General features: G+C 46.9%; 1 protein-coding gene and 1 pseudogene across 1 annotated transcript in view; one reads left to right on the top strand and one right to left on the bottom strand.

Annotated features, from left to right (window-relative positions):
- HK1 (hexokinase 1) overlaps positions 1–21,749 on the bottom strand; it is a 114,510-nt gene extending 92,761 nt beyond the window's left edge. Inside the window, exons 1-2 of the mRNA XM_055274533.1 lie at positions 21,650–21,749; positions 14,402–14,449 (exon numbers count right to left, since the gene is read on the bottom strand). Coding sequence (XP_055130508.1) covers positions 14,402–14,449; positions 21,650–21,676 — 75 coding nt within the window. The 5' untranslated portion in view covers positions 21,677–21,749. The remainder of the gene's footprint in view (positions 1–14,401; positions 14,450–21,649) is intronic.
- Positions 9,078–9,463, top strand: LOC129480591 (small ribosomal subunit protein uS8-like; annotated as a pseudogene).
- Positions 21,750–24,345: the final 2,596 nt, after the last annotated feature.

Here is a 24,345-nt window from a genome sequence, read left to right as displayed (position 1 = left end):
AAGTTAAACATACAAACGAAAATTAGGTTCTGAGTTTTTATATGGCTTAGAAAGGATTTTTTTTTTTTTTTTTTTTTTGAGGCAAAGTCTGGCTCTGTCACCCAGGTTGGAGTTCAGTGGCACGATCTCGGCTCACTGCAACCTCTGCCTGATGGGTTCAAGCGATTCTCATGCCTCAGCCTCCCAAGCAGCTGGGATTAGAGGCATCCACCACCACACCCAGCTAATTTTTGTGTTTTTAACAGAGAGGGAGTTTTGCCATGTTGGCCAGGCTGGTCTCGAACTCCTGACCTCAAGTGATCTGCCTGCCTTGGCCTCCCAAAGTACTGGGATTACAGGCGTGAGCCACCATGCCTGGCCAGACTTTTTTTTTTTTTTTTTTTTTTTGAGATGGAGTTTTGCTCTTGTTGCCTAGGCTGGAGTGCAGTGGCATGATGCCGGCTCACTGCAACCTCCGCCTCCCGGGTTCAAGCAATTCTCCTGCCTCAGCCTCCCAAGTAGCTGGGATGACAGGCACGCACCACAACACCTGGCTAATTTTTTTTGTATTTTTGGTAGAGATGGGGTTTCACCATGTTGGTCAGGCTGGTCTCGAACTCCTGACCTCAGGTGATCTGCCTGCCTCGTAATCCCAAAGTGCTAGGATTACAGGCGTGAGCCACCTTGCCTGGCCAAGTGGTGCAATCTCAACTCACTGCAACCTCTGCCTCCTGGGTTCCAGTGATTCTCCTGCCTCAGCCTCCCGAGTAGCTGGGACTACAGGTGCACACCACCACACCCAGCTAATTTTTTGTATTTTTAGTAGAGGTGGGGTTTCACCGTGTCAGCCAGGATGGTCTCGATCTCCTGACCTCCTGATCCGCCCACCTCGGCCTCCCAAAGCGCTGGGATTACAGGCATGAGCCACCATGCCCGGCATTTTTTTTTTTTTTTTTTTTTTTTTTGAGACAAAGTCTTGCCAGGCACGGTGGCTCATACCTGTAATCCCAGCACTTTGGGAGGCCGAGGCGGGCGGATCACGAGGTCAGGAGATCGAGACCATCCTGGCTAGCACCGTGAAACCCCATCTCTACTAAAAATACAAAAAATTAGCTGAGTGTAGTAGCGGGTGCCTGTAGTTCCATCTACTGGGGAGGCTGAGGCAGGAGAATGGCGTAAACCTGGGAGGCAGAGCTTGCAGTGAGCCGAGATCATGCCATTGCACTTCAGCCTGGGCAACAGAGCGAGACTCTGTCTCAAAAAAAAAAAAAGAAAAGAGACAGTCTTGCTGTCACCTAGGCTAAAGTGCAGTGGTATGATCACTGCAATCTCGAACTCCTGGGCTCAAGCAATCCTCCTGACTTGGCCTTCCAAAGTGCTGGAATTAGCAGTCATGAGCCACCATGCCAGACCAGGATCTTTTTTAGGTGTATGATTTTCATCTCCTATAATCATAATTTCCTAAAGTAGGATCCCCAACTGGTCTGTGGCCTGTTAGGAACTGAACTTCACAGCAGGAGGTGAGCAGCAGGTGAGCGAGCATTACCGCCTCAGCTCTGTCTCCTGTCAGATCAGCAGTGCAATTAGATTCTTGTAGGAGTACAAACCCTATTGTGAACTGCGCATCCAAAAGATCTGGATTGTGCGCTTTTTATGAGAATCTAGTGCCTAATTGAGAGAAGAGAGACAGACCCTCTCATATTGTTTTATACTCAGAAAAAGAAAGAGAAGCGAAACTAAAGGCAGGTAGCCTGGCGCTTAGGAACCAGACCCGAAACCAGGCCTGGGCCTGCCTGACCTAAGCATGATAGTTAAAGACCACCCCTGACCTAACCAGTTATGTTATCTATAGATTCCAGGCATTGTATGGAAAGGCATTGTAAAAATCCCTGTCCTGTTCTGTTTCGTTCTGATTACCAGTGCATGCAGTCCCCCGTCACATACCCCCTGCTTGCTCAACCAATCACAACCCTCTCACAAGGACCCCCTTAGAGTTGTGAGCCCTTAAAAGGAACAGGAATTGCTCACAGGGGGAGCTCGGCTCTTGAGACAGGAGTCTTGCCAATGCTCCTGGCCGAGTAAACCGCTTCCTTCTTTAACTTGGTGCTGAGGAGTTTTGTCTGTGGCTTGTCCTGCTGCATAATGATCTGAGGTGGAACAGTTTCACCCCAAAACCATCCCCACACACACATGGGTCTGTGGAAAAATTGTCTTCCACAAAACCAGTGCCTAGTGCCATAAAGGTTGGGGAGCGCTTTCTTAAAAGAAAATATATTTTAGGATGGGTGTGTTGGCTCACGCCTGTAATCCTAGCACTTCGGGAGGCTGAGGCAGGTGGATCACTTGAGGTCAGGAGTTCAAAACCAGCTTGGCCATCATGATGAAACCCCGTCTCTATTAAAAATACAAAAAAATTATCTGGGCGTGGTGGTGTGCACCTGTAATCCCTGCTACTCGGGAGGCTGAGGCAGGAGAATTGCTTGAACCAGGGAGGCAGAGGTTGCCATGAGCCGAGATCGTGCCACAGCACTCCAGCCTGGGTGACAGAGCAAGACTCCATCTTAAAAAAAAAAAAAAAAAAGAAAATATATTTTAAAACAGAGAAGTAAAAATAATGGTTGCTTTGTAAGCTAAATACATTTGGCTTTATATTAATAGCTAGCATTTAGGCAGAACTTACTATACACCATTGTTCTAAATTATTTACTTATTTATTGACTGATCCTTAAAACAACACAATGAGGTGGATACTCGTAATATCCCCATTTTATAGATGAGGAAACTGAATCACAGGGTGATTAAGTGACTTTCTCAAGGTCACACAGCAACTGAATGGAAAAGCTGGGATCCAAGCCAAGGCAGTGTGTCTCCAGCCCACCTTGTCATTCCAACAAAATGTAATATTTATTTTACCATATTGTCCTTATTTCTCTTATTTCACTCAGGTCCAGTGAAGGGGTCCAAGAACCTGCACCAAGGAGACTGAGTCATGGCTTGGTTAGATTCCTAAAGTGTGGCAAGGGGATCTGGGCTCTGCAAAGTTCCTTTATAAGGGGAATTCTCAAACCAAACAGAGAGGCAGCTCTGCAAGGCCAGAGGGGCTATAAGTGGGTTATGGAAGAAGTTGCCCTCCCCCTGGGGGGTGGGGTGGAGACTTCTGGCTTGGGTTGATTCCACTGAGTGGGCTGAGTATGTCTCCTCTCTCGCTGTTTTCTGCAGGTCTGTCTCGCTGTGCCCTTCCCAAAGAATCACTCTTGTCAAGGGCTTCAGCCACATCTCCCTCCCAAGCTCGTGATTATATTTCCAGCTGCCTATGAGAATCAGGTCTTATATGTCCCACAGGCACCCGAAACTCAGTATCTTCCAACGCAGTCATGTTCTTCTCCTTAAACTTACTCTTCTCAATTCCCCTCCTTGTCATTTATTCGCTCAACACATATTTGTGAAACACTAAGCTAATCAAAGTCTCAAAAGAATGCAACCCCTTTTCTCTTTTATCCACCCTTCCCTTTTTTCCCTTTCCTCTTTCCTGCACTGCTCACCCTTTCCTCTTTATTTTTTATTTTATTTATTTATTTATTTTTTTGAGACAGAGTCTCGCTCTGTCACCTGGGCTGCAGTGCACTGGTGCGATCTCGGCTCACTGCAAGCTCCACCTTCCGGGTTCACACCATTCTCCTGCCTCAGCCTCCCGAGTAGCTGGGACTACAGGTGCCCGCCACCACGCGTGGTTAATTTTTTTTTTGTATTTTTAGTAGAGACAGGGTTTCACCGTGTTAGCCAGGATGGTCTCGATCTCCTGACCTTGTGATCCACCGCCTCAGTCTCCCAAAGTGCTGGGATTACAAGAGTGACCCATTACAAGCGTAAACCACCGTGCCCAGTCCCACCCTTTCCTCTTTAAATATTGAAGTCCTCAAACTCTCTTTGGAAAAAGTATGGGTCACAGATCCTACTGTGGCTTATGTCTCTTTTTTCTGGGCATATTCTCATCCTTGGCAAAATTAACTCTAAATTGATTGAGACTCGCCTCAGTCATTTTCTTTTTCTTTTTTTCTTTCTTTTTTTTTTTGAGACAGGGTCTCACTCTGTCGTCCAGGCCGGAGTGCAGTGGCATCATCTCGGCTCACTGCAACCTCTGCCTTCCAGGTTCAAACAATTCTCCTCCCTCAGCCTCCCGAGTGGCTGGGATTATAGTGCGTGCCAACACACCTGGCTAATTTTTTGTATTTTTAATAGAGACAGGGTTTCATCATGTTGGCCAGGCTGGTCTCAAACTCCTGACCTCAGGTGATCCGCCTGCCACGGCCTCCCAAAGTGTTGGGATTACAGGCGTGAACCACCGCACCCAGGCTTCTTCTTTTTCTTTTTTTTTTTAACTTGTACCTCAGTTTTCTTTGGTTTTACACAGCCCACATTCTGATCAGGAGAGACAGATGGTAAACAAATGGCTAATTAAATATACATTAGGCCAGGCACTAGGAGAAAAGGCAGGCGCAGCTGACACAGCTATATCCCACAATATCCATTTCCCGTTTGTCCTAATAAACTAATCAATGCTCCAATTTTTAGGTGAATTCAGGCCCCCCAGAATAAAGATTCCATTTCCAGCCTCCCCTATAGTCAGATGCAGGCATGTGACCAAGCTCTGGCCGGAGATGAAAGTGAGAGTGTCTCAGTAGCTTCTGGAGCCTCCCTTAAGAGCCACAGCTATTCTGTGGCGTTCCTGCTTCTTTGCCATTTCTCCTTCCTGCTGACTGGAGGACACGCAGAGTGGCTGGAGATCCTGCAATCATCTTGGATTATGAGATAACGTTGGGACACACAGGGTGAACGTCATGTGAAGGGACACACACAGAAAGAAGATGACCATACGAAGATGCAGGCAGGGATGAGAGTGATGCTGCCACAAGCCGAGGAACGCTTGGGGCCACTGGAAGCTGGAAGAGGCAAGGGAGGGTCTTCTTCTCCATGATTCAGAGGGAGCATGAGCCTGCCATCACCTCAAATTTGGACTTCTAGCCTCCGGGCCTCTTAGAAGAAGCAAGATGTGAATCCTACAGCTACAAGGAACCGAACGCCGCTAACAACCACATGAGCAGGAAAGCATGACCCAAGGCAGGACACCTAGCTCAGCTTATCCCAACTCCTGACCCACAAACATGAAACCCCCATGGCAAAATATTACTGAGACAGTGAAAGATCTCACCTATCCAACTCCATCTTGCTTTTAACCTCCAAGCTGTCCTTGTTCATTCCCGGGCATAGGCTGAACTAACTTTGGGAGGAACTTACTTTATAGTTTAAAACAAAGATGAGGCTGAGCGCAGTGGCTCACACCTGTAATCCTAGTGCTTTGGGAGGCCAAGGCGAGCGGATCACTTGAGGTCAGGAGTTCAAGACCAGCTTGGCCAACATGGTGAAATGCTGTTTCTACTAAAAATACAAAAATTAACTGGGCATGGTGGCAGGCACCTGTAATCCCAGCTACTCGGGAGGCCAAGGCAGGAGAATGGCTTGAATCCAGGAGGCAGAGGTTGCAGTGAGCTGAGATTGGGCCACTGCTCCCATACTGGGCGATAGAGCGAGACTCTGTCCCCAAAAAATAAATAAATAAATAAATAATAAAAATAAAAATACAACAAAGATGATAACAGCCCTTTTCCAAAGCAAACCCTCTTCTTGTCTGGAGATCGGTTGCCTTTGAAGGACTAACAAATTAGCAAAAAGATTAGAAATTATGGTTTAGGAGTCATGCAGCTGAAGGCTACAAGATTCTGACCCTCCCAAATTGCTCCTGGGGATTACATCACTATTGTAAAGCCTAAGATAGTGCTTGAGATATTTTGCAGACCCCGCACTTGATGGATCAGTTGGCACCCCCCAGATTGATAAACTGGATCATCTGATCTTGTGGCCCCCAGCCAGAAACTGATTCAGTGCAAGACTGCTTCAACTCCCTATGATTTCATCTCTGACCCAACCAATCAGCACTCCTGACTCACTGGCTGCTTCCCACCCACCAAATTATCCTTAAAACTCTAGTCCCCAAATGCTCGAGGAGACTGATTTGAGTAATAATAAAACCCCAGTCTCCTGCAAAGGTGACTCTGAGTGAATTACTCCTTCTTTATTTCAATTCCCCTGTTGATAAATCAGCTCTGTCTAGGCAGTGGGCAAGGTGAACCTGTTGGGCGGTTACAAGTTTGGGAGCTTGTCCGGGATTGCCCTTACGACTACCTGCCATAAGGGTAATCCTGGTTCAGTAGCCTCCCTCTGGTGACGGATCCAGAGGCCAGTCCAAGTGGCTGCCTACTTCTCCTGGACTCGGGGTTGACACTGCTACTGTCTCTACGGGCCGGGCACTGCTGACCCATGGTGCATGGATTTAATTGCAATAGAGAAATAGTCCAGGGGAAACTGATTTGAGTAATGATAAAACTCAGGTCTCCCACACAGCCAGCTCTGCATGAGTTACTCTTTCTCTATTGCGATTCTCTATCTTGATAAATCAGCTCTGTCTAGGCAGTGGGCAAAGTGAACCCTATGGGTGGTTACAAAAATCATAGATAATACATGTGTGTTATTCTAATTAAAAAAAAAAGAGATAACTCTGGGAATGATGCCCATACAAAACAAAGCAACAAAATAGAATAGAACCTGCATCCTTGTCACTAAGCTGCCCCATATCAGCCCTCCCCCCTCCCCCTACCACATTACCTCCGTATTTCTAAACTTTGAGAGAAAAACAAAATTCCAATGTGTTTATCTAAATGCTATTTTGGAGTTTTCTGTTACTGCCAGCCAAATCTAATCCTAACTGATGCATAGGTTGAACAAATAAAGGGTAGGGATTTCCTTTTAGACAGGATGGACAGGGAAGGCCCTCTGAAGATGTGGCATTTGAGCAGAAACCAGAATAAGATGAGGCACACTACGCCAGTGTCTAGGAAAAGAGTTTTCCAGGCAGAACTATCCCCTCATCACCTCTGCTGAAAATCTGCCATCGTCCTTGACCTCCTTCCACTCCCATGGGCTCCACATGTAACCTGTTACCAAACCCTAAGAATTCTACCTGTAAATATATCTCAGAACAAACAAACCTACAAACTTTTTTTTTTTTTTTTTTTTGAGACAGGGTCCCATTCTTTTGCCCAGGCTGGAGTGCAGTGGATCAATCACAGCTCACTGCAGCCTTGACCTTCCAGGGCCCAAGTGATCCTCCCACCTCAGCCTCCCAAGTAGCTGGGACCACAGATGCACACCACCACTCTCAGGAAATTTTAAAATTACTTTTTGTAGAGACAGAGTCTTAGCACCATCTGTTGAAAGGCTTTTCTTTCCCCATTGAATTGTTTTCACATCTTTGTCAAAAATTATTATACCCTGGAGGCTGAGGCAGGAGAATGGCGTGAACCCGGGAGGCAGAGATTGCAGTGAGCCGAGATTGTGCCACTGCACTCCAGCCTGGGCGACGGAGCAAGATTCCGTCTCAAAAAAAAAAAAAAAAAATCATTATATCATAAATGTAAGGGTTTATTTCTGAACTCTCAATTTCAGTTCAAGCAGCTATATAATTATCCTAATGCTGGTATCACATTGTCTTGATTACTGTAGCTTTATAAGTTTTTTTTTTTTTTTTTGAGATGGAGTTTCACTCTTGTTGCCCAGGCTGGAGTGCAATGGCATGATCTCAGCTCACCGCAACCTGTGCCTCCCGGGTTCAAGTGATTCTCCTGCCTTAGCCTCCTGAGTAGCTGGGATTACAGGCACCTACCTCCACGCCTGGCTAATTTTTTGTATTTTTAGTAGAGATGGGGTTTCACCATGTTGGCAAGGCTGGTCACGAACTCCTGACCTCAGGTGATCCACCCGCCTTGGCCTCCCAAAGTGCTAGGATTACAGGCGTGAGCCACCAGACCTGGCCTGCTTTTTAAGTTTTGAAATCAGGAAATGTGAGTTCTCTTTCTTCTTATTCAAGATTGTTTTGGCTATTTGGCACCCCTTCCATTTTCATATGAATTTTAGAAGCAGCTTGTCAATTTCTGCAAAGAAGCCAGCTGAGATTTTCATAGGAATTGAGTTGAATCTATATATTAATTTGGGGAGTTTGCCACCTTAACAACAGTGTCTTCCAATCCATGAACATGGGATGTCTTTCCATTAATTTAGATCTTCTTTATTTTCTTTCAACAATCCTTTGTAGTTTTCAAAGTCTGTACTTCTCTTGTTTATTCCTAAGAATTTGTTCTTTTTGATGCTATTATAAATGGAATTGTTTTCTCTTTTTTTTTTTTTTTTTTTGAGACAGAGTCTTACTCTGTTACCCAGGCTGGAGTACACTGGTGTGATCTCAGCTCACTGCAACCTCCACCTCCCAGGTTCAAGTGATTCTCCTGCCTCAGCCTCCCGAGTAGCTGGGATTACAGGTGTGTGCCACCACAACCAGCTAATTTTTGTATTTTTAGTAGAGGTGGGGTTTCACCATGTTGGCCAGGCTGGTTGCAAACTTCTGACCTCAGGTGACCCACCGGCCTTGGCCTCCCAAAGTTCTGGGAGTACAGGCATGAGCCACCGCACCCAGCCAGGAATTGTTTTCTTAATTTCATTTTTAGATTGTTCATTGAAATTTTATAGAAGAAGTAAAATTTATTCATTTATTTATTTATTTTGAGATGGAGTCTTGCTCTGTCACCCAGGCTGGAGTGCAGTGGCGTGATCTCGGCTCACTGCAACCTCCATCTCCCAGGTTCAAGCAATTATCTGCCTCAGCCTCCCAAGTAGCTGGGATTACAGGCACCCAACACTACGCCCCGCTAATTTTTGTATTTTTAGTAGAGACTGGGTTTCACCAGTCTGAAACCAAGGCTGGTCTTGAACTCCTGACCTTGTGATCCACCTGCCTCAGCCTCCCAAAGTGCTGGGATTACAGGCGTGAGCCACCATGCCTGACTACAATTTTTGTATATTAATCTTGTATCCTATAACCTTGCTGAACTTGTTTATTAGTTCTAATAGGTTTTTGTGGGTATTCTAGGATTTTCTACGTACAAAATCACGTAGGGCTCTTTTTGCCATCTTTCCACACCACCACAGTGGTGCACATGAATGTCCTGGCTGATGCACTCAAGAGCATCAACAATGCTGAAAAGAGAGACAAACACCAGGTTCTTAGGCCATGCTCCATAGTCATCGTCTGGTTTCTCACTGTGATGATGAAGCATGGTTATATTAGCGAATTTGAAATCATTGATGATCACAGAGCTGGATAAATTGTTGTGAACCTCACAGTAGTCTAAACAAGTGTGGCATGATCAGCCTCAGATTTGATGTGCAACTCAAAGATCTGGAGAAATGGCAGAATAATCTGCTTCCATCTGGCCAGTTTGGTTTCATTGTACTGACAATTTCAGCTGGCATCATGGACCACGAAGAAGCAAGACGAAAACACACAGGAAGGAAAATCCTGGGATTCTGTTTCTAGAGATGTTATACATATTTACAAATAAAACGCCTCATTAAAAAAAAGCAAAAAACAAAATTACATAGGAATAACCTTTTGATATATGCAGCAACATAAAAATATTAAAACCAGGCACAAGAGAGAGTATATATGTATGATTATATTTACGTGAGGTTCAAGAACGGAAAAGCTCTGGTGATAGAAGTCAGAATAGTGATACTCTCAGGACAGGATATGGGAAGTAATGACTGGAAAAGAGCATGAAGGGATTTTGGGGGGGTAATGGAAATGTTCTATATCTTGAACAGGGCAATGGTTACAAAAGTGTATACATGTGTTAAAACTTCTTAAACAGCTGGGCATGGTGGCTCACATCTGTAATCCAAGCACTTTGGGAGGCTGAGGCAGGTGGATTGCTTGAGCTCAGGAGTTCAAGACCAGCCTGGGCAACATGGCAAGACCCTGTCTCTACTAAAAAAATTTAAAAATAGGCCAGGTGCAGTGGCTGAGGCCTGTAGTGCCAGCACTTTGGGAGGCCAAGGCAGGCGAATCACGAGGTCAGGAGTTCGAGACCAGCCTGGCCAACATGGTAAAACCCCATCTCTACTAAAAATACAAAAAATTACTGGGCGTAGTGGCAGGTGCCTGTAATCCTAGCTACTTGGGAGGCTGAGGCGGGAGAATTGCTTGAACCCAGGAGCCAGAGGTTGCAGTGAGCCGAGATCGCGCCACTGCACTCCAGCCCAGGCAACAGAGTGAGACTCCATCTCAAAAAAACACAAACAAAGCTGGGGGCAGTGGCTCACGCCTGTAATCTCAGCACTTTGGGAGGCCGAGGTGGGCAATCACGAGGTCAGGAGTTCGAGACCAGCCTGACCAACATGGTGAAACCCCGTCTCTACTAAAAATACAAAAATTAGTCGGGCCTGGTGGCGCACGCCTGTAATGCCAGCTACTCGGGAAGCTGAGACAGGAGACTCGCTTGAACCCAGGAGGCGGAGGTTGCAGGAGCCAAGATCACGCCGTTGCACTCCAACCTGGGCAACAGAGAGAGACTCCGTCTCAAAAAAAAAAAAAAAAAAAACACAAACAAAAAAATGGGCAGGCTGGTACATGGCTGTAGTCCCAGCTACTTGGGAGACTGAGGTGGGAGAGTCACTTGAGCCCACGGGGTGGAGGCTGCAGTGAGCCAAGATCGCACCACTGCACTCCAGCCTGGGTGACAGAGTGAGACCCTGTCTCAACAACACACTTATGGCCGGGCGCGGTGGCTCACGCTTGTAATCCCAGCACTTTGGGAGGCCGAGGCGGGCGGATCATGAGGTCAGGAGATTGAGACCACGGTGAAACCCCGTCTCTACTAAAAATACAAAAAAATTAGCCGGGCGTGGTGGCGGGCGCCTGTAGACCCAACTACTTGGAGAGGCTGAGGAAGGAGAATGGCGTGAACCCGGGAGGCAGAGCTTGCAGTGAGCCGAAAAAAAAAAAAAAAACACTTATTAAGCTTACAGAATTTGTGTGTTTGGCTGGTAGTAAATTATACTTTCATTTAAAAAAAAATAAAAACATAGGTCGGGCGTGGTGGTGCAGGTAATCCCAGGTACTTGGGAGGCTGAGGCAGAAGAATCACTTGAACCCAGGAAGGGGAGGTTGCAGTGAGCCGAGATAATGCCACTGCACTCCAGCCTGGGCAACAGAGTGAGACTCTGTTTCTAAAAAGTAATAATAAATAAATAAATGAATAAATAAAGATGAACTATTTTAAAATGTGGTGGCCTAGTAGTGTCATTAGCTAATTCTCTCAAGGCACTCTGTACACATAATGATTAGTTCATCGTTAACAATATCATATGTAAAGCCAGAATTTAAATAGCCTGCTAATTTTTAATTTTTTGACTGACTTGTCATTATATCTAATAAGATCTTTATCTTCTTTCAACCCCATGCTGTAGCCGAATAGTCTGTACCAGGGGTAGGAAAATTATCAGCCGTCTTATTTTCTCATTGTTCATTTGTGTTAGCTTCAACCCAGTTTCTTTTACTTTTTTTTTCCTTTTAAGAGACAGGGTCTCACTGTCACCCACGCTGGGGTGCAGGGGCACAATCATAGCTCACTGCAGCCTCAAACTCTTGGACTCAAGCAATTCTCCTGCCTCAGCCTCTCAAGTAGCTGGGATTGCAGGCACACATTACCATGCTCAGCTAATTTTTACATTTTTTTAAGAGATGAGGTCTTGCTATTTTGCCCAGGATGTTCTAAAGCCCCTGGCCTCAAGTGATCCTCTCCTTGGTCTTTTAGAGCGCTGGTATTACAGGTGTGAGTCACCACACCTGTCTCAACCCACATTTTTTTATGCAGAAATCTTTTAAAACCATTTGCCTATTTTGTGAGGATCAGTCTAATTAAACCCAAATAACATGATACATAAGACTACTTCAACCAAGCAATTCTTTTTTTTCCCTTGAGATGGAGTTTCTCTCTTCTTGCCCAGGCTAGAGTGCAATGGCATGATCTCAGCTCACTGTAACCTCCACCTCCTGGGTTCAAGCATTTCTCCTGCCCCAGCCTCCCGAGTATCTGGGATTACAGGCGCCCGCCACCACACCCGGCTAATTTTTGTATTTTTAGTAGAGACGGGGTTTCACCATGTTGGCCAGGCTGGTCTGGAACTCCTGACCTCAGGTGATCCATCCTTCTCGGCCTCCTAAAGTCCTGGGATTACAGGTGTGAGCCACCGCACCTGGCCCTACCAAGCAATTTTTTTTCTTTTTTTTTTTTGAGACAGTGTCTCACTCTGTGGCCCAAGCTGGTGTGCAGTGGCAGGATCTCAGATCACTGCAACCTCTGCCTCCCAGGTTCAAGCAATTCTCGTGCCTCAGCTTCCCAAGTAGTTGGGATTACAGGTGCACACCACCACGTCTGGCTAATTTTTTGTATTTTTAGTAGAGATGGGGTTTTACTGTGTTGGCCAGGCTGGTCTCAAACACCCGACCTCAGTTGATACGCCCACCCTGGCCTCCCAAAGTGCTGGGATTACAGGAATGAGCCACCACGCCTGACCTCAACCAAGCAATTCTAAAGCTGCTATGCTTCAGAATATGCTAAAGATGGTCCAGGAAATAAAGGAGGGGACCACTATCGACCCCTCCTCATTGTGAGAAGCCTGGGTACCTGCAAGGCCACCAACATTGATTTGTCTTTAAAAAGTTGGTGACAATGGAATTGTAATACAGTTGACCCTCGAAAAACACCGGTTTGAACTGCATGAGTTTGCTTACACCTGGATCTTCTTCTGCCTCTGCCACCCCTGAGACAGCAAGACCAACCCCTCCTCTACCTCCTCCTCAGCCTACTCAAAGTGAAGACTACAAGGATGAAGACCTTCATGGTGATCCACTCCCACTTAAAGAATAGTAAATCTATTTCTCTTCCTTATGATTTTCCTAATAACATTTTCTTTTCTCTAGCTTACTTTATTTTAAGAATACAGAATATAGTATATAAAACATACAAAATATTTGTTAATTGACTTTATGTTATCGGTAAGGCTTTGGGTCAACAGTGGTTTTAGTAGTTTAGTTTTGGGGGAGTAGAAAGTTATATACAGATTTTCTACTGCATGATGTGGGAGAGGTCAGTGTCCATAACCCCCTCATTGCTTCAGGGTCACTTGTACTTTCTTCCCACTGGGAAGTAGATCATTTTGCACAGCACACACCCTGGAGGTCTGGCTACACTTATGCCCCCTACCCCCTCTCTGGTTTCCTGGGTGCCCAAGGCTTCCTCCAGCTTAAGCTCCTTGCTACTGCCAGACAGAAAACAATGTAATCACATGACTCCTCAGCCTAGAGGATCCTTCAGGCCGTGCTGTCAGAGTTTCTCAACTGGACAACCAATCCCAGCCCCATCCAACCTCCTCAGTCTCCCCAGCTTTTTCCCGTTCTTTGCAGGCTCTGTTTTGGCACATGCTGCTCTCTCTGCTTGAAATGCCCTTCCTCGCCTGGCATATGCTCTCTGCAAATCTCATCACCTCTATCCAGCCTTTGTTATCTGGACCCAAGACGGGGTTGACCACTCCCTCACCTGGCTCTTAAAGCACATGTCACCTATGTTGTAACTTTCTCTTTTTAAAAAATATTGAACTTCACTTCTCAGTCATTAAGTCTTTTGAGGCTGGAGACTGAATCTTATTTATTTTCAAAAGAACAAGAATGTAGCTACTCAATCTGTGGAATGAGGAGCAGGGCAGAGCTCTGGGGCTCCAGGTTGAATCCACATCCAGCTTTGGGCCTCACCTGGGACTAGGTAATGGCCCCAGACACAGGGGAAATCGAGAGTTTCTGTGCTTTTCTCCCAAGTTGATTCATAAAGTCTACACCTCACCACCTTCGCATGAAGCAACCCATCTCAGATCCACTCTGTTGCCACTTTAAAGAGATAGTAAGCCGTGTGCTTGGGGAATGGGAGGGAAGAGGGTAGGTCAGCACAAACAGCGCAGGAAACTCTCTGATTTGGGGCTAAACGGGATATGTCGATAGGAAAGATCTGAAATTTGTCCATACTGAAGAGCAGAGCAGATGGGTGCCAAGTTTCTGGCATGCCTGACTGTAAAATGGAAAAGACAAGGGGGGAGAGACCCTTCCATTTCCCCTCCCAGGGTCTCTCACAGTCAGGACGCCACGCATCCCCAAGGCAGGAAGGCCTTGTGTTTGGCTCTGACAATTAGCATTCTGCTTCCAAGAAAGGGCTAAGAAGGGGGCCTCTGTTACTAGGCCCCCTTGGAAAGCACCTTCCCTGTTCAGGTGGACTGAGTCCAGCAGGAAGCAAGTTGGAGGTCAATACTGCTCCACACCCTGGAGAAGCCACTGCACAACTGCTTGGCTGGCTTAAAATCCTTATCCCAAAGGGGATTGCCATGCACTATCTTTTACAGAAAATGTTACAGAAGGCTTTCTTACCTCACTTTCAGCAAGTAGATGAAGTTTTGGTTTTTCAGTTGCTGTAGCCTTAGAGAAAGACAGGATAAGTAAAGTGTTACAAATGCATTTTAGCAACTTGCATTCACGACATATTGATGCTTATAACTAATCAATCACGCTCGGAAAGCAAAAGTAATTACAAGTAACCTTGGAATGTCTAAGCAAACTCTATCTTGATTACCAGTTCTCTGGATGAAATGCAGCAGAGCTCAGTCATGTGCGATTCATGAATTTATTCACACAAACACTAGGTTCTTACAAATGTACCAGGCACTGTGTTGGGAGCTGGAGAGTCCAAGATGAAAAACAACCTTGGGTCAGCCCTTAAGGAGCCCACAATCCACTAAGAAAGACAGATGTGCCAGTCGGTAATGGAAGCGCAGCAGCACTGGAGCTGCCACAGAGGCCTGGAGAGGAGCTGTGGGAGCACAGCCGTCTAATCCCTACTGAACCACTGGCCCCGCTGTGTCTCCTACCCTGAAGGATGCAATGCTTCCCTGATGAGCAAGGAGGCAACATGGCCATCAAGCAGTGACCAGCTCTTGACAGGGTCTGTGAAAGATGAGTTAGCATTCTGCCCTCCTCTCGCTGTTTTTTTTTTTTTTTTTTTTTTTGAGACAGGGTCTCTCTCTCTCTCTCTCTTTCTCTCTGTTGCCCACACTTGGAGTGCAGTGGCGTGATTATGGCTCACTGCAGCCTCAACCTCCTGGGCTCAAGGAATCCTCCCACCTCACTCTCCCAAGTAGCTGGGATTACAGGTGTGCAACACCACACCTGGCTTATTTATTTATTTATTGAGATGGAGTCTCGCTCTGTCGCCCAGGCTGGAGTGCAGTGCTCGCTGCAACCTCCGCCTCCCGGGTTCAAGCGATTCTCTTGCCTCAGCCTTCCGAGTAGTTGGGATTACAGGCACCCGCCACCACACCCAGCTAATTTTTTTTTTTGTATTTTTAGTAGAAACGGGATTTCTCTATGTTGGCCCAGCTGGTCTTGAGCTCCTGACCCTCGAGTGATCTGACTGCTTCAGCTTCCCAAGTACTGGGATTACAAGTGTGAGGCACCGCACCTGGCCAAATTTTTTATTTTTTGTACAGATGGAGTCCCTCTATGTTGACCAGGCTGGTCTCAAACTCCTGGGCTCAAGTGTTCCACCCGCCTCAGCTTCCCGAAGTGCTGGGATCACAGGTGTGAGCCACTGCCCCTGGCAGATTCTGCTTTTTTTTTTTTTTTTTTTTTTTGAGACAGAGTCTCGCTCTGTCGCCCAGGCTGGAGTGCAGTGGTGCAATCTCGGCTCACTGCAAGCTCCGCCTCCTGGGTTCACGCCATTCTCCTGCCTCAGCCTCTCCGAGTAGCTGGGACTACAGGCGCCTGCCACCACGCCCGGCTAATTTTTTTGTATTTTTAGTAGAGACGGGGTTTCACCGTGGTCTGGATCTCCTGACCTCATGATCCGCCCGCCTCAGCCTCCCAAAGTGTTGGGATTACAAGCGTGAGCCACCGCACCCGACCAGATTCTGCTTTTTTATAACTTCCTTTGCCTCACAAATTTTGGAAGCTGCTGCCAATCAAGAGAAAAGCTCATATGAATTTTTTCATGATGATAGCTGAATGGATAGGGAGGGTGTAGTAAATTGTTTGCAAAAAACAGCCACACTAATTCTCCTCCCTGTACCCATGCTTTTACATAGTCTGCACCCACAGCGACTCCGGAATTGGCCATGTGACTTGCTTGGGCTCATAGGACAATAGCAATGCCATGCAAACAGACACTTGAAATATGCTTGTGCAGGGCTGGGCGCGGTGGCTCACTCCTGTAATCCCAGCACTCTGGGAGGCCAAGGCGGGCAGATCACAAGGTCAGGAGATCGAGACCATCCTGGCTAACACGGTGAAACCCTGGTGAAACCCCATCTCTACTAAAAATACACAAAATTAGCCGGGTGTGGTGGCGGGCGCCTGTAGTTCCAGCTACTCCGGCGGCTGAGGCAGGAGAATGGCGTGAACCTGGGAGGCGGAGCTTGCAGTGAGCCGAGATAGCGCCACTGCACTCCAGCCTGAGCCAAAGTGCGAGACTCCGTCTCAAAAAAAAGAAATATGCTTGTGCTTTGGGGCTTGACTTCTCATGCTGCTGTTGGAACCCTTGCAACCACCGCTATGTGAATGAGCCCCAGTTAGTCTGCTGAACATGTGTGGCACATGGCCCAGTTACCACCCTTGCCTATAGCCAGTCAACTTTCAGATGTGGAAGAGAAGCCACAGACCTCAAGCTGCCTGCAGACCTCTGAGGGAGCCAGTCTGACAGTAAATGGGACAGAGAAGAGCCATTCCAGCTGAGCTCAGTCCAAATGACCAACTCACAGGATTGCCGGTAAATAAAAGATTATTGTTTTAAGCCACTAAGTATTAAGGTGATTTATTACACCACACACATAGAAAAAGCTGACTGATACAGAGAAAGGTTTCAAGGTTGGAGGCAGAAATGACAGTGCATACATATCTTGGAGATATCTTCCTTCTTCCTCCAGTATCTCCAAAAATCATGCGCAAGCTGGCCTGTTTAGATGCTTGACTTTCTGGTTGCTGGAATACTTCATGGAAAAGGAAACCTAGACCTATTGGAGGTGAACTGAGGCTGGGAACCTCAGGCACAGGTGAGTACCAGCCCACCTGCCTGACATGTCCAGGGCAGCTGGCTGAGGCTGGGGACTGAGCTGTCCTGTGTCACTGGGCACAGAAGAAGGCTACCCAAGGAGCACAGAGTTGATAAACGTCCCCACATACAGAAGACGCCAGATAGGAAGCAGGGGGATGAATAAAAATGCTTGGTAATGGGCTCAAGTCACACCTCCAGAAATGAGTGTTGGGAGTATAGCCAGCATGCCTGCTCTGGAGCCAGTGGAGGTCAAATCAGTCTTGTCCAGTGAAAGGGGAAATGAATCAGATGGATTAGAGCCTGGCCCCATCTTTCCGCCTACCACTAGCAGGGGATAGGGTGGGCCCTGGTCCCAACCTATCCCGGGGCTGCTAGAGACAAACTTTCTGGGGAGCCCCAAGTCAGAACAGATGTAGCCCAAACTCAAGTATATTGGTGATGACTAGGGACTTCAAAGGACTCTGCTCTCAACTTGGAGATCTCATAGGATTCTGATTGTCAATCTCCACTCACCCCTGCAGGTATCTCTGCAGCATTGGAGGTTGGGGGAAAACTGGGGGAAAAAATACCAATACGAAAACTGAGGCCCTCCTCAGCCCTTTATCTGTAATAACAACCTGTAAAGTGCCTCCTATCTTAGTGCCCAGACCCAGAAAGCACAGCATAAATATTAGTTCTCCTTCTTCCTCCCCACTATTAGTGAGTGAGAAGGGATGGAACCCAGAGTGACAGAGCACAAGGGGCAACCCCACTTTATAAGGAAGGAGACTGAAGTTCCTGGAAGCTTGCATAGCAGCCCACGGACATGCAGGTAGTCTCTGTAAGAATCAGGGGTAACCCATGTATGTATCTCCCCTGGAGGGCAGGGATGATCTTTTCAGCACTTCTTGTCCTACCTCACATAATCAAGGTCCTAGGGCTGGGTGCAGTGGCTCATACCTGTAATCCCAGCACTTTGGGAGGCTGAGGCAGGAGAATCACTTGAGGCCAGGGGTTTAAGAACAGCCTGGGCAACATAGCAAGACCCTGTCTCTACAAAAAAAAAAATTAAAAATTGGCTGGTTATGGGGGCACACGCCTCTAGTCCCAGCTACTTGGGAGGCTGAGGCAAGAGAATCAGTTGAGCTCAGGAGTTGAAGGCTGCAGTGAGCCTTGATTGTGCCACTGCACTCCAATCTGAGTGACAGGGTGAGATCCCATCTATAAAAAATAAAATTAAAAAAAATTATGGTCCTAGGAAAACTATGGAAGCAAAAAATAGCATCCCATAGACAGTCTGAGCTTCCAGAACAATCCAGGCAAGTTTTCCACATGCCCAAAGCCAAAACTGCCTAGGCCTTACCCTGACACCCCCATGATAGCCAACTCCCTGCTGAAATGGCTCTAATGAAGGCTTGCAGATGCTTCCAAGTCTGCATGAGAATTAATAGTAAGGAAGGCAACAGTGAAAAATACTGTCTGGGGCTTGGAATTGTCAGGAAACCTATGAGAAAGAAACCAAATGGACCATGCAATTTTTGGCCCTTCCTTAAGCTAACAGTGGAAATTTCAATATCCTGAGCATGAGTTTCTAAGCTTGGAACAACTCAAAATATATCTATCTTTAGGAAGATAGGGTTGGAGTCACACACCTCACTTTCAGCCTTGAGCTTGATGGTGGGTAGAAAGAGCACAGTCCTGGAGTGAGAGAGACCTGAGTTTATGTCCTGGATCTGCCAGGACCAGCTAACAAGCTTGGGAAAGGAATTTAACCTCTCTAAGCCTCAGTTTCCCCATCTGTGAAGTGGGAATGACACCTTCTTCACTGGGCTTTTGGGAGTGGTGGGCACAGAGGACTTGCTTGGTAAATGGCAGCAACTACAATAAAGATCATGGATTGACAGAGGCTCCAGGCAGTAAGAACTACAACTGCTCTGGGCTAATTGATGGGACCAAATCAACATCCAGCTGCTGGATTTCCATCTGTGTCTGAGATCCCAGAGCCTGTGCTCCTCTCCCTGGACCTCCGAACACCACAGAGGGCCTGTCGTCAGATTGACACTGAACTCTGGGTGCTGGAGTCCAAACCTGCTGACTGCCACATGGGGCCTGTGACACTGGCTGCTTTGTGCCACCTCTCCAAGGCTAGCCTGGCCTGCTTTAAATTCCTGGTGGCATTCTGCCCAGGACTGGCAAAGCCAGGCAGGGGCACAGGAAGGGGGCCACGAGAGGTGACAATGACATCCCAAACAAACTTCCAGGTTTAGAAGGGCTCCTTCTTTCCCAGAGCAGGCAAAACTTTTCTCACTCTGTCTGGGGGTGAAGGAGGAGAAAAGGAAGAGGCCTAAGAGGCCCAACGGCTAAGAGGAATTTTGGATTTCTGTATTTAGTGGCCTCCACTCCCCACTGACAACCACGCAGGAGCCTTGGATTCCACAAAGGAGAATGAGGCCGAGAGCTTCCAGTTGGGCATTAGGAACAGGACAGAATTCAATCCTCTCAAAAGCCTGAGAGGGGCTGGGCACGGAGGTTCATGCCTGTAATCGCAGCACTTTGGGAGGCTGAGGCAGGTGGATCATCTGAGGTCAGGAGTTCGAGACCAGCCTGGCCAACTTGGTGAAACCCCGTCTCTACTAAAAATACAAAAAATTAGCCAGGCATGGTGGCAGGAGCCTGCAATCCCGGCTACTGGGGAGGCTGAGGCAGGAAAACTGCTTGAACCTGGGAGGCAGAGGTTGCAGTGAGCCAAGATTGCGCCATTGCATTCCAGCCTGGGCAAAAAGAGTGAAACTCTGCTTCAAAAACAACGACAACAACAACAAACAAACAAACGAAAAACCTGGGAGGCAGGAGGGATGCACCTGAGCTGGACTTTGCAAAGCCCTTCTCAAAGACACTGAAGAGGGCATTGTAAGCTACTTTTGTAGGACTGAGGGAAAGATGACCACCCCAGGCGTGCTTAAGCCCCTCACCTCTTGCCTCGAGGTGGAAGCAACTCCTTGAGCTTGTATTGTCCACTTTCAGATATCAGGAATTAATTTGCCACCCAAGGGCTGACCAGGGGAAAGTCTTCATAGAGCAAACAGGCCAGGCCACTGCAGTGATTTAAATGGGGCTCTGAGAATGTTCTGGGCTCAGGGACTCAGTATGAGCACTGTGTTTGTCTTTGAGATCAACCCCACTGTGTCTCAATTTACCAGATTGTTCTGTTGGTGGAGGGCGGGGTGGAACAGCTGGAGTCCTTGCTCCAGAGGGACCCATCTACAGCATAGATTAATTTGAAATGAGCCGGCTACTCAGAAGAACGTAATTTGTCCTATAAACATTTTCCAGGGTTTATTTCAACATCCAGGAGGAGAATCAAAGCTCTTTAAGATGTAAGAACCGGCTTCTGGGCTGGGCACAGTGGCTCACACTGTAATCCCAACACTTTGGGAGGATGAGGTGGGAGGATCACTTGAAGCCAGGAGTTCAACACCAGCCTGGGAAGCATAGTAAGACCTTGTCTGTTAAAATTAAAAAAAAAAAAAAAAAAAAAAAAAAAAAATTGGCCGGGTACAGTAGCTCACGCCTATAATCCCAGCACTTTGGGAGGCTGAGATGGGCGGATCATATGAAGCCAGGGTTTCGAGACCAGCCTGGGCAACATGACGAAACCCCATCTCTACAAAAAAAATACAAAATTAGCCGGGCATGGTGGCGCACGCCTGTAATTTCAGCTACTAGGGAAGCTGAGGCACAAGAATCACTTGAACCCGGGAAGCAGAGGTTACAGTGAGCCAAGATCTTGCCATTGCACTCCAGCCTGGGCAGCAGAGTGAGACTCTGTCTCAAAAAAAAAAAAATTTTTTTTAATGGGCAGAAGCCCATTTTTACATAGCAACATAAAATTCAGCCAGAGGGGGCTTCTCTTAGAGAAGAAAAAGCCAAACTCCTATTTCCAGGACACATTGATGACTTCGCAGCATAATTGTCTAAAAAGCAATTAACCAGGGGATACAGAACGATCCTCTGGGCTTCCCTTGGTCAGAACACAAGTGGCCCCTGCTGCACCAAGACTTAGAGGCTGGGTCTGAGGGGTCTCCTGCCTTGCCTCATGACGCTTTCCTGCTGTGCTCTTGGTCAGAGTTTTCCCTCCTCTAAGATGGACCCCAACACACCCCTCTGCCAGGGAGAGCAGGTTGAGCAGGCTATGGTACATGTGACCCCTCTGAGAAGCTAAAGAAACACCACAGTGGCCTGTAATCCCAGCACTTTGGGAGGCCGAGGTGGGCGGATCGCCTGAGGTCAGGAGTTTGAGATCAGCCTGACCAACATGGAGAAACCCCATCTCTACAAAAAATGCAAAATTAGCCAGGCGCGGTGTCTATGCCTGTAATCCCAGCTACTCGGGAGGCTGAGGTAGGAGAATCGCTTGAACCTGGGAAGCAGAGGTTGTAGCTAGCTGAGATCGTGCCACTACACTCCAGGCTGCGCGCCGGAACAAAAACGTCTCAAAAAAGAAAGAAAGAAGAAGAAGAAAGAAAGAAAGAAAGAAAGAAAGAAAGAAAGAAAGAAAGAAAGAAAGAAAGAAAGAAAGAAAGACCAGAGCTTACCGATTCTCGCTGGCAGATCTGCCCCATCGTGGGGAGGGCACTTGCTGACCTCGGGTCCTTTCTTCTGCTTTTCTACTCTCAACAGCTGGGTCTTGAATGCCTAGAGAAAGGCCAAGTTCAAAGAAGGCAGGGTCAGAGGATTGTCGGTCTCATTTTTGTCCTCATCAATTAGGAAGCTAAACACCCTAATACTGAGAACCAAGACATAGTGCAGACACGTTTCTAGATGATTCGTAAACCCAGGTAAAATGTCATAAAGTTTCTCCTTTTGTTTGTTTGAGGCAGGGTACTGCTCTGTTGCCCAGACTAGAGTGCAGTGGCGCCATCATAGCTCATTGCAGCTTCTGTTGCTCAGGCTGGTTTCCAACTCCTGGGCTCAAGCGAACCTCCCACTTCAGCCTCCTAAAGTGCTGGGTTACAGGCCTGAGCTACTGCACCCAGTCAAGGTTTCTGGCAGCCTGTCATTCTAGAAGAAATTCCTTGGAGCCTGGTCTGGAAGTGGTACCTCATCACCAACTACAACCTTCTCTGCTTATGACTATGTCCAAAGAAAGAGTCATGCTTTGGAGAGGAAATCCAGTAGAAGTGCAAATTAGCAAAGACATCTCCAAAAGGCCAAGTCAGAGTCTCACTCTGTTGACCAGGTTGGAGTGCAGTGGTGCCATCGTAGCACACTGCAGCCTCAAACTCGAACTCCCGGACACGAGCAATCCTCCTGCCTCAGCCTGCTGAGTAGCTGCAACCATAGGCATGCGCCACCATGCCAGCCTAATTTTTAATTATTTTATTTTTTTTTTTTTGTAGAGGCAGGGTCTTGCTATGTTGCCCAAGCTGGTCTTGAACCCCTGGTCTCAAGTGATTCCCTTGCCTCAGCCTCCCAAAGTGCTGGGATTACAGGTGTAAGCCACTGCGTTCAGTCTACTTATAACTTTTAAAATCTCACCCTATAACTTTTTAAGCCTATTCTTTATAATGTACACATTATATATATGTGATCTTTTAAAAAATGAGCTATAACTCACATGCCAAGAGACTCACCCTTTAAAGTGTATAATTCAGTGGTTTTCTGTATATTCATAAGGTTGTGCAACCATCATCACTAATTCCAGAAAATTTTCATCACCCTATAAGGAAACCCATACCCATCACCAGCCATTCTCATTCGATCCTTCCCCCAGCCCCTGGCAACCACTAATCTACTTTCTGTGTCTGTGAATTTGCCTTCTGGCCATTTCACATAAGTGGACTCATAAATATATATAATCTCAAAATAATTAAAATCTATGTACTGAGGAATGTGTGATATGGTTAGGCCTTGTGTCCCCACTCAAATCTTATTTTGAATTATAATCCCTATAGTCCCCATAATCCCCCACATGTCAAGGGAGAGACCAGGTGGAAGTAGTTGGATCATGGGGGCGGTTTCCCCCATGCTGTTCTTGTGATAGTGAGTGGGTTCTCACGAGATCTGATGGTTTTATAAGGGGCTCTTCCCCCTTCACCGTGCACTTCTCCTTCCTGCAGCCGTATGAAGAAGGTGCCTTGCTTCCCCTTTGCCTTCCAGCCATGATTGTAAGTTTCCTGAGGCCTCTCTAGCCATGCTGAACTGTAAGTCAATTAAACCTCTTTTCTTTTTAAATTACCCAGTCTCGGGCATTTCTTTTTCTTTCTTTTTTTTTTTCCTCAACTCAAATACTTGTGTGATATTATTATGACATAATTGAGGGGCATTTCTTTATAGCAGTGCGAAAACAGACTAATACAATGTGTCTACAAAAATATTTTACTGATGGAGTGCATAACCAAAATAGTCTGGAGAGCCCTGGCTGAAAGCGTAAAGCCTTCTAGGATTTGTCCCTGGCTTCTCTATGAGCTTCCTCTACAGAGTCACTGATGGTTCCCCTAGTTCAAAGCAAAGCATGAGGCCAGGCGCCTCATGAGGTGGCCCACGCCTGTAATCCCAGCACATTGGGAGGCCGAGGTGGGTGGATCACCTGAGGTCAGGAGTTCGAGACCAGCCTGACCAACAAAGTGAAACCCCCTCTCTACTAAATACAAAAAATTAGCCGGGCATGGTAGCACATGCCTGTAATCCAAGCTACTTGGGAGGCTGAACCAGGAGAATCCCTTGAACCTGGGAGGCGGAGGTTGCAGTGAGCCGAGATTGCGCCATTGCACTCCAGCCAGGACAACAAGAGCAAAACTCCGTCTTAAAAAAAAAAAAGTAAAGCATGATCCAAAAATAAAATATATGCCTTGCAATTATTTGCTTGTTTTTGAGACAGAGTCCTGCTCTGTCACCTGGGCTGGAGTGCAGTAGTGCAATCACACTAACTGCAGCCTCCACCTTCAGAGCTTAAGTGATCCTCCCACCTCAGCCTCTGCAGCTGGGACTACAGGCTCAAACTACCACAGCTGGCTAATTTTTTAATTGTTTGTAGAGACAGGATCTCACTATGTTATCCAGGCTGGTCTTGAACCCCTGGGCTCAAGCGATTCTCCTACCTCAGCCTTCCAAAGTGCTGGGATTACAGGTGTCAGCCACTGCACTCGGCCATAATTTATGATTTAACTTTGTTTTTATAAAAAGATGTTCTCCTTATTATGCTAGATGGGCTTAACAAATTTTGACAAATTCCACACACATTTTTGCCTTCCTTTCTGATACCCAGGCAACTTCCCCAGTCTAGTTAAAA

Source organism: Symphalangus syndactylus, chromosome 4, assembly GCF_028878055.3.
Source record: "Symphalangus syndactylus isolate Jambi chromosome 4, NHGRI_mSymSyn1-v2.1_pri, whole genome shotgun sequence".
Taxonomy (NCBI): domain Eukaryota; kingdom Metazoa; phylum Chordata; class Mammalia; order Primates; family Hylobatidae; genus Symphalangus; species Symphalangus syndactylus.
Note: the sequence above shows the minus strand (reverse complement) of the source record. Positions and strands in the feature narration are given on the sequence as shown.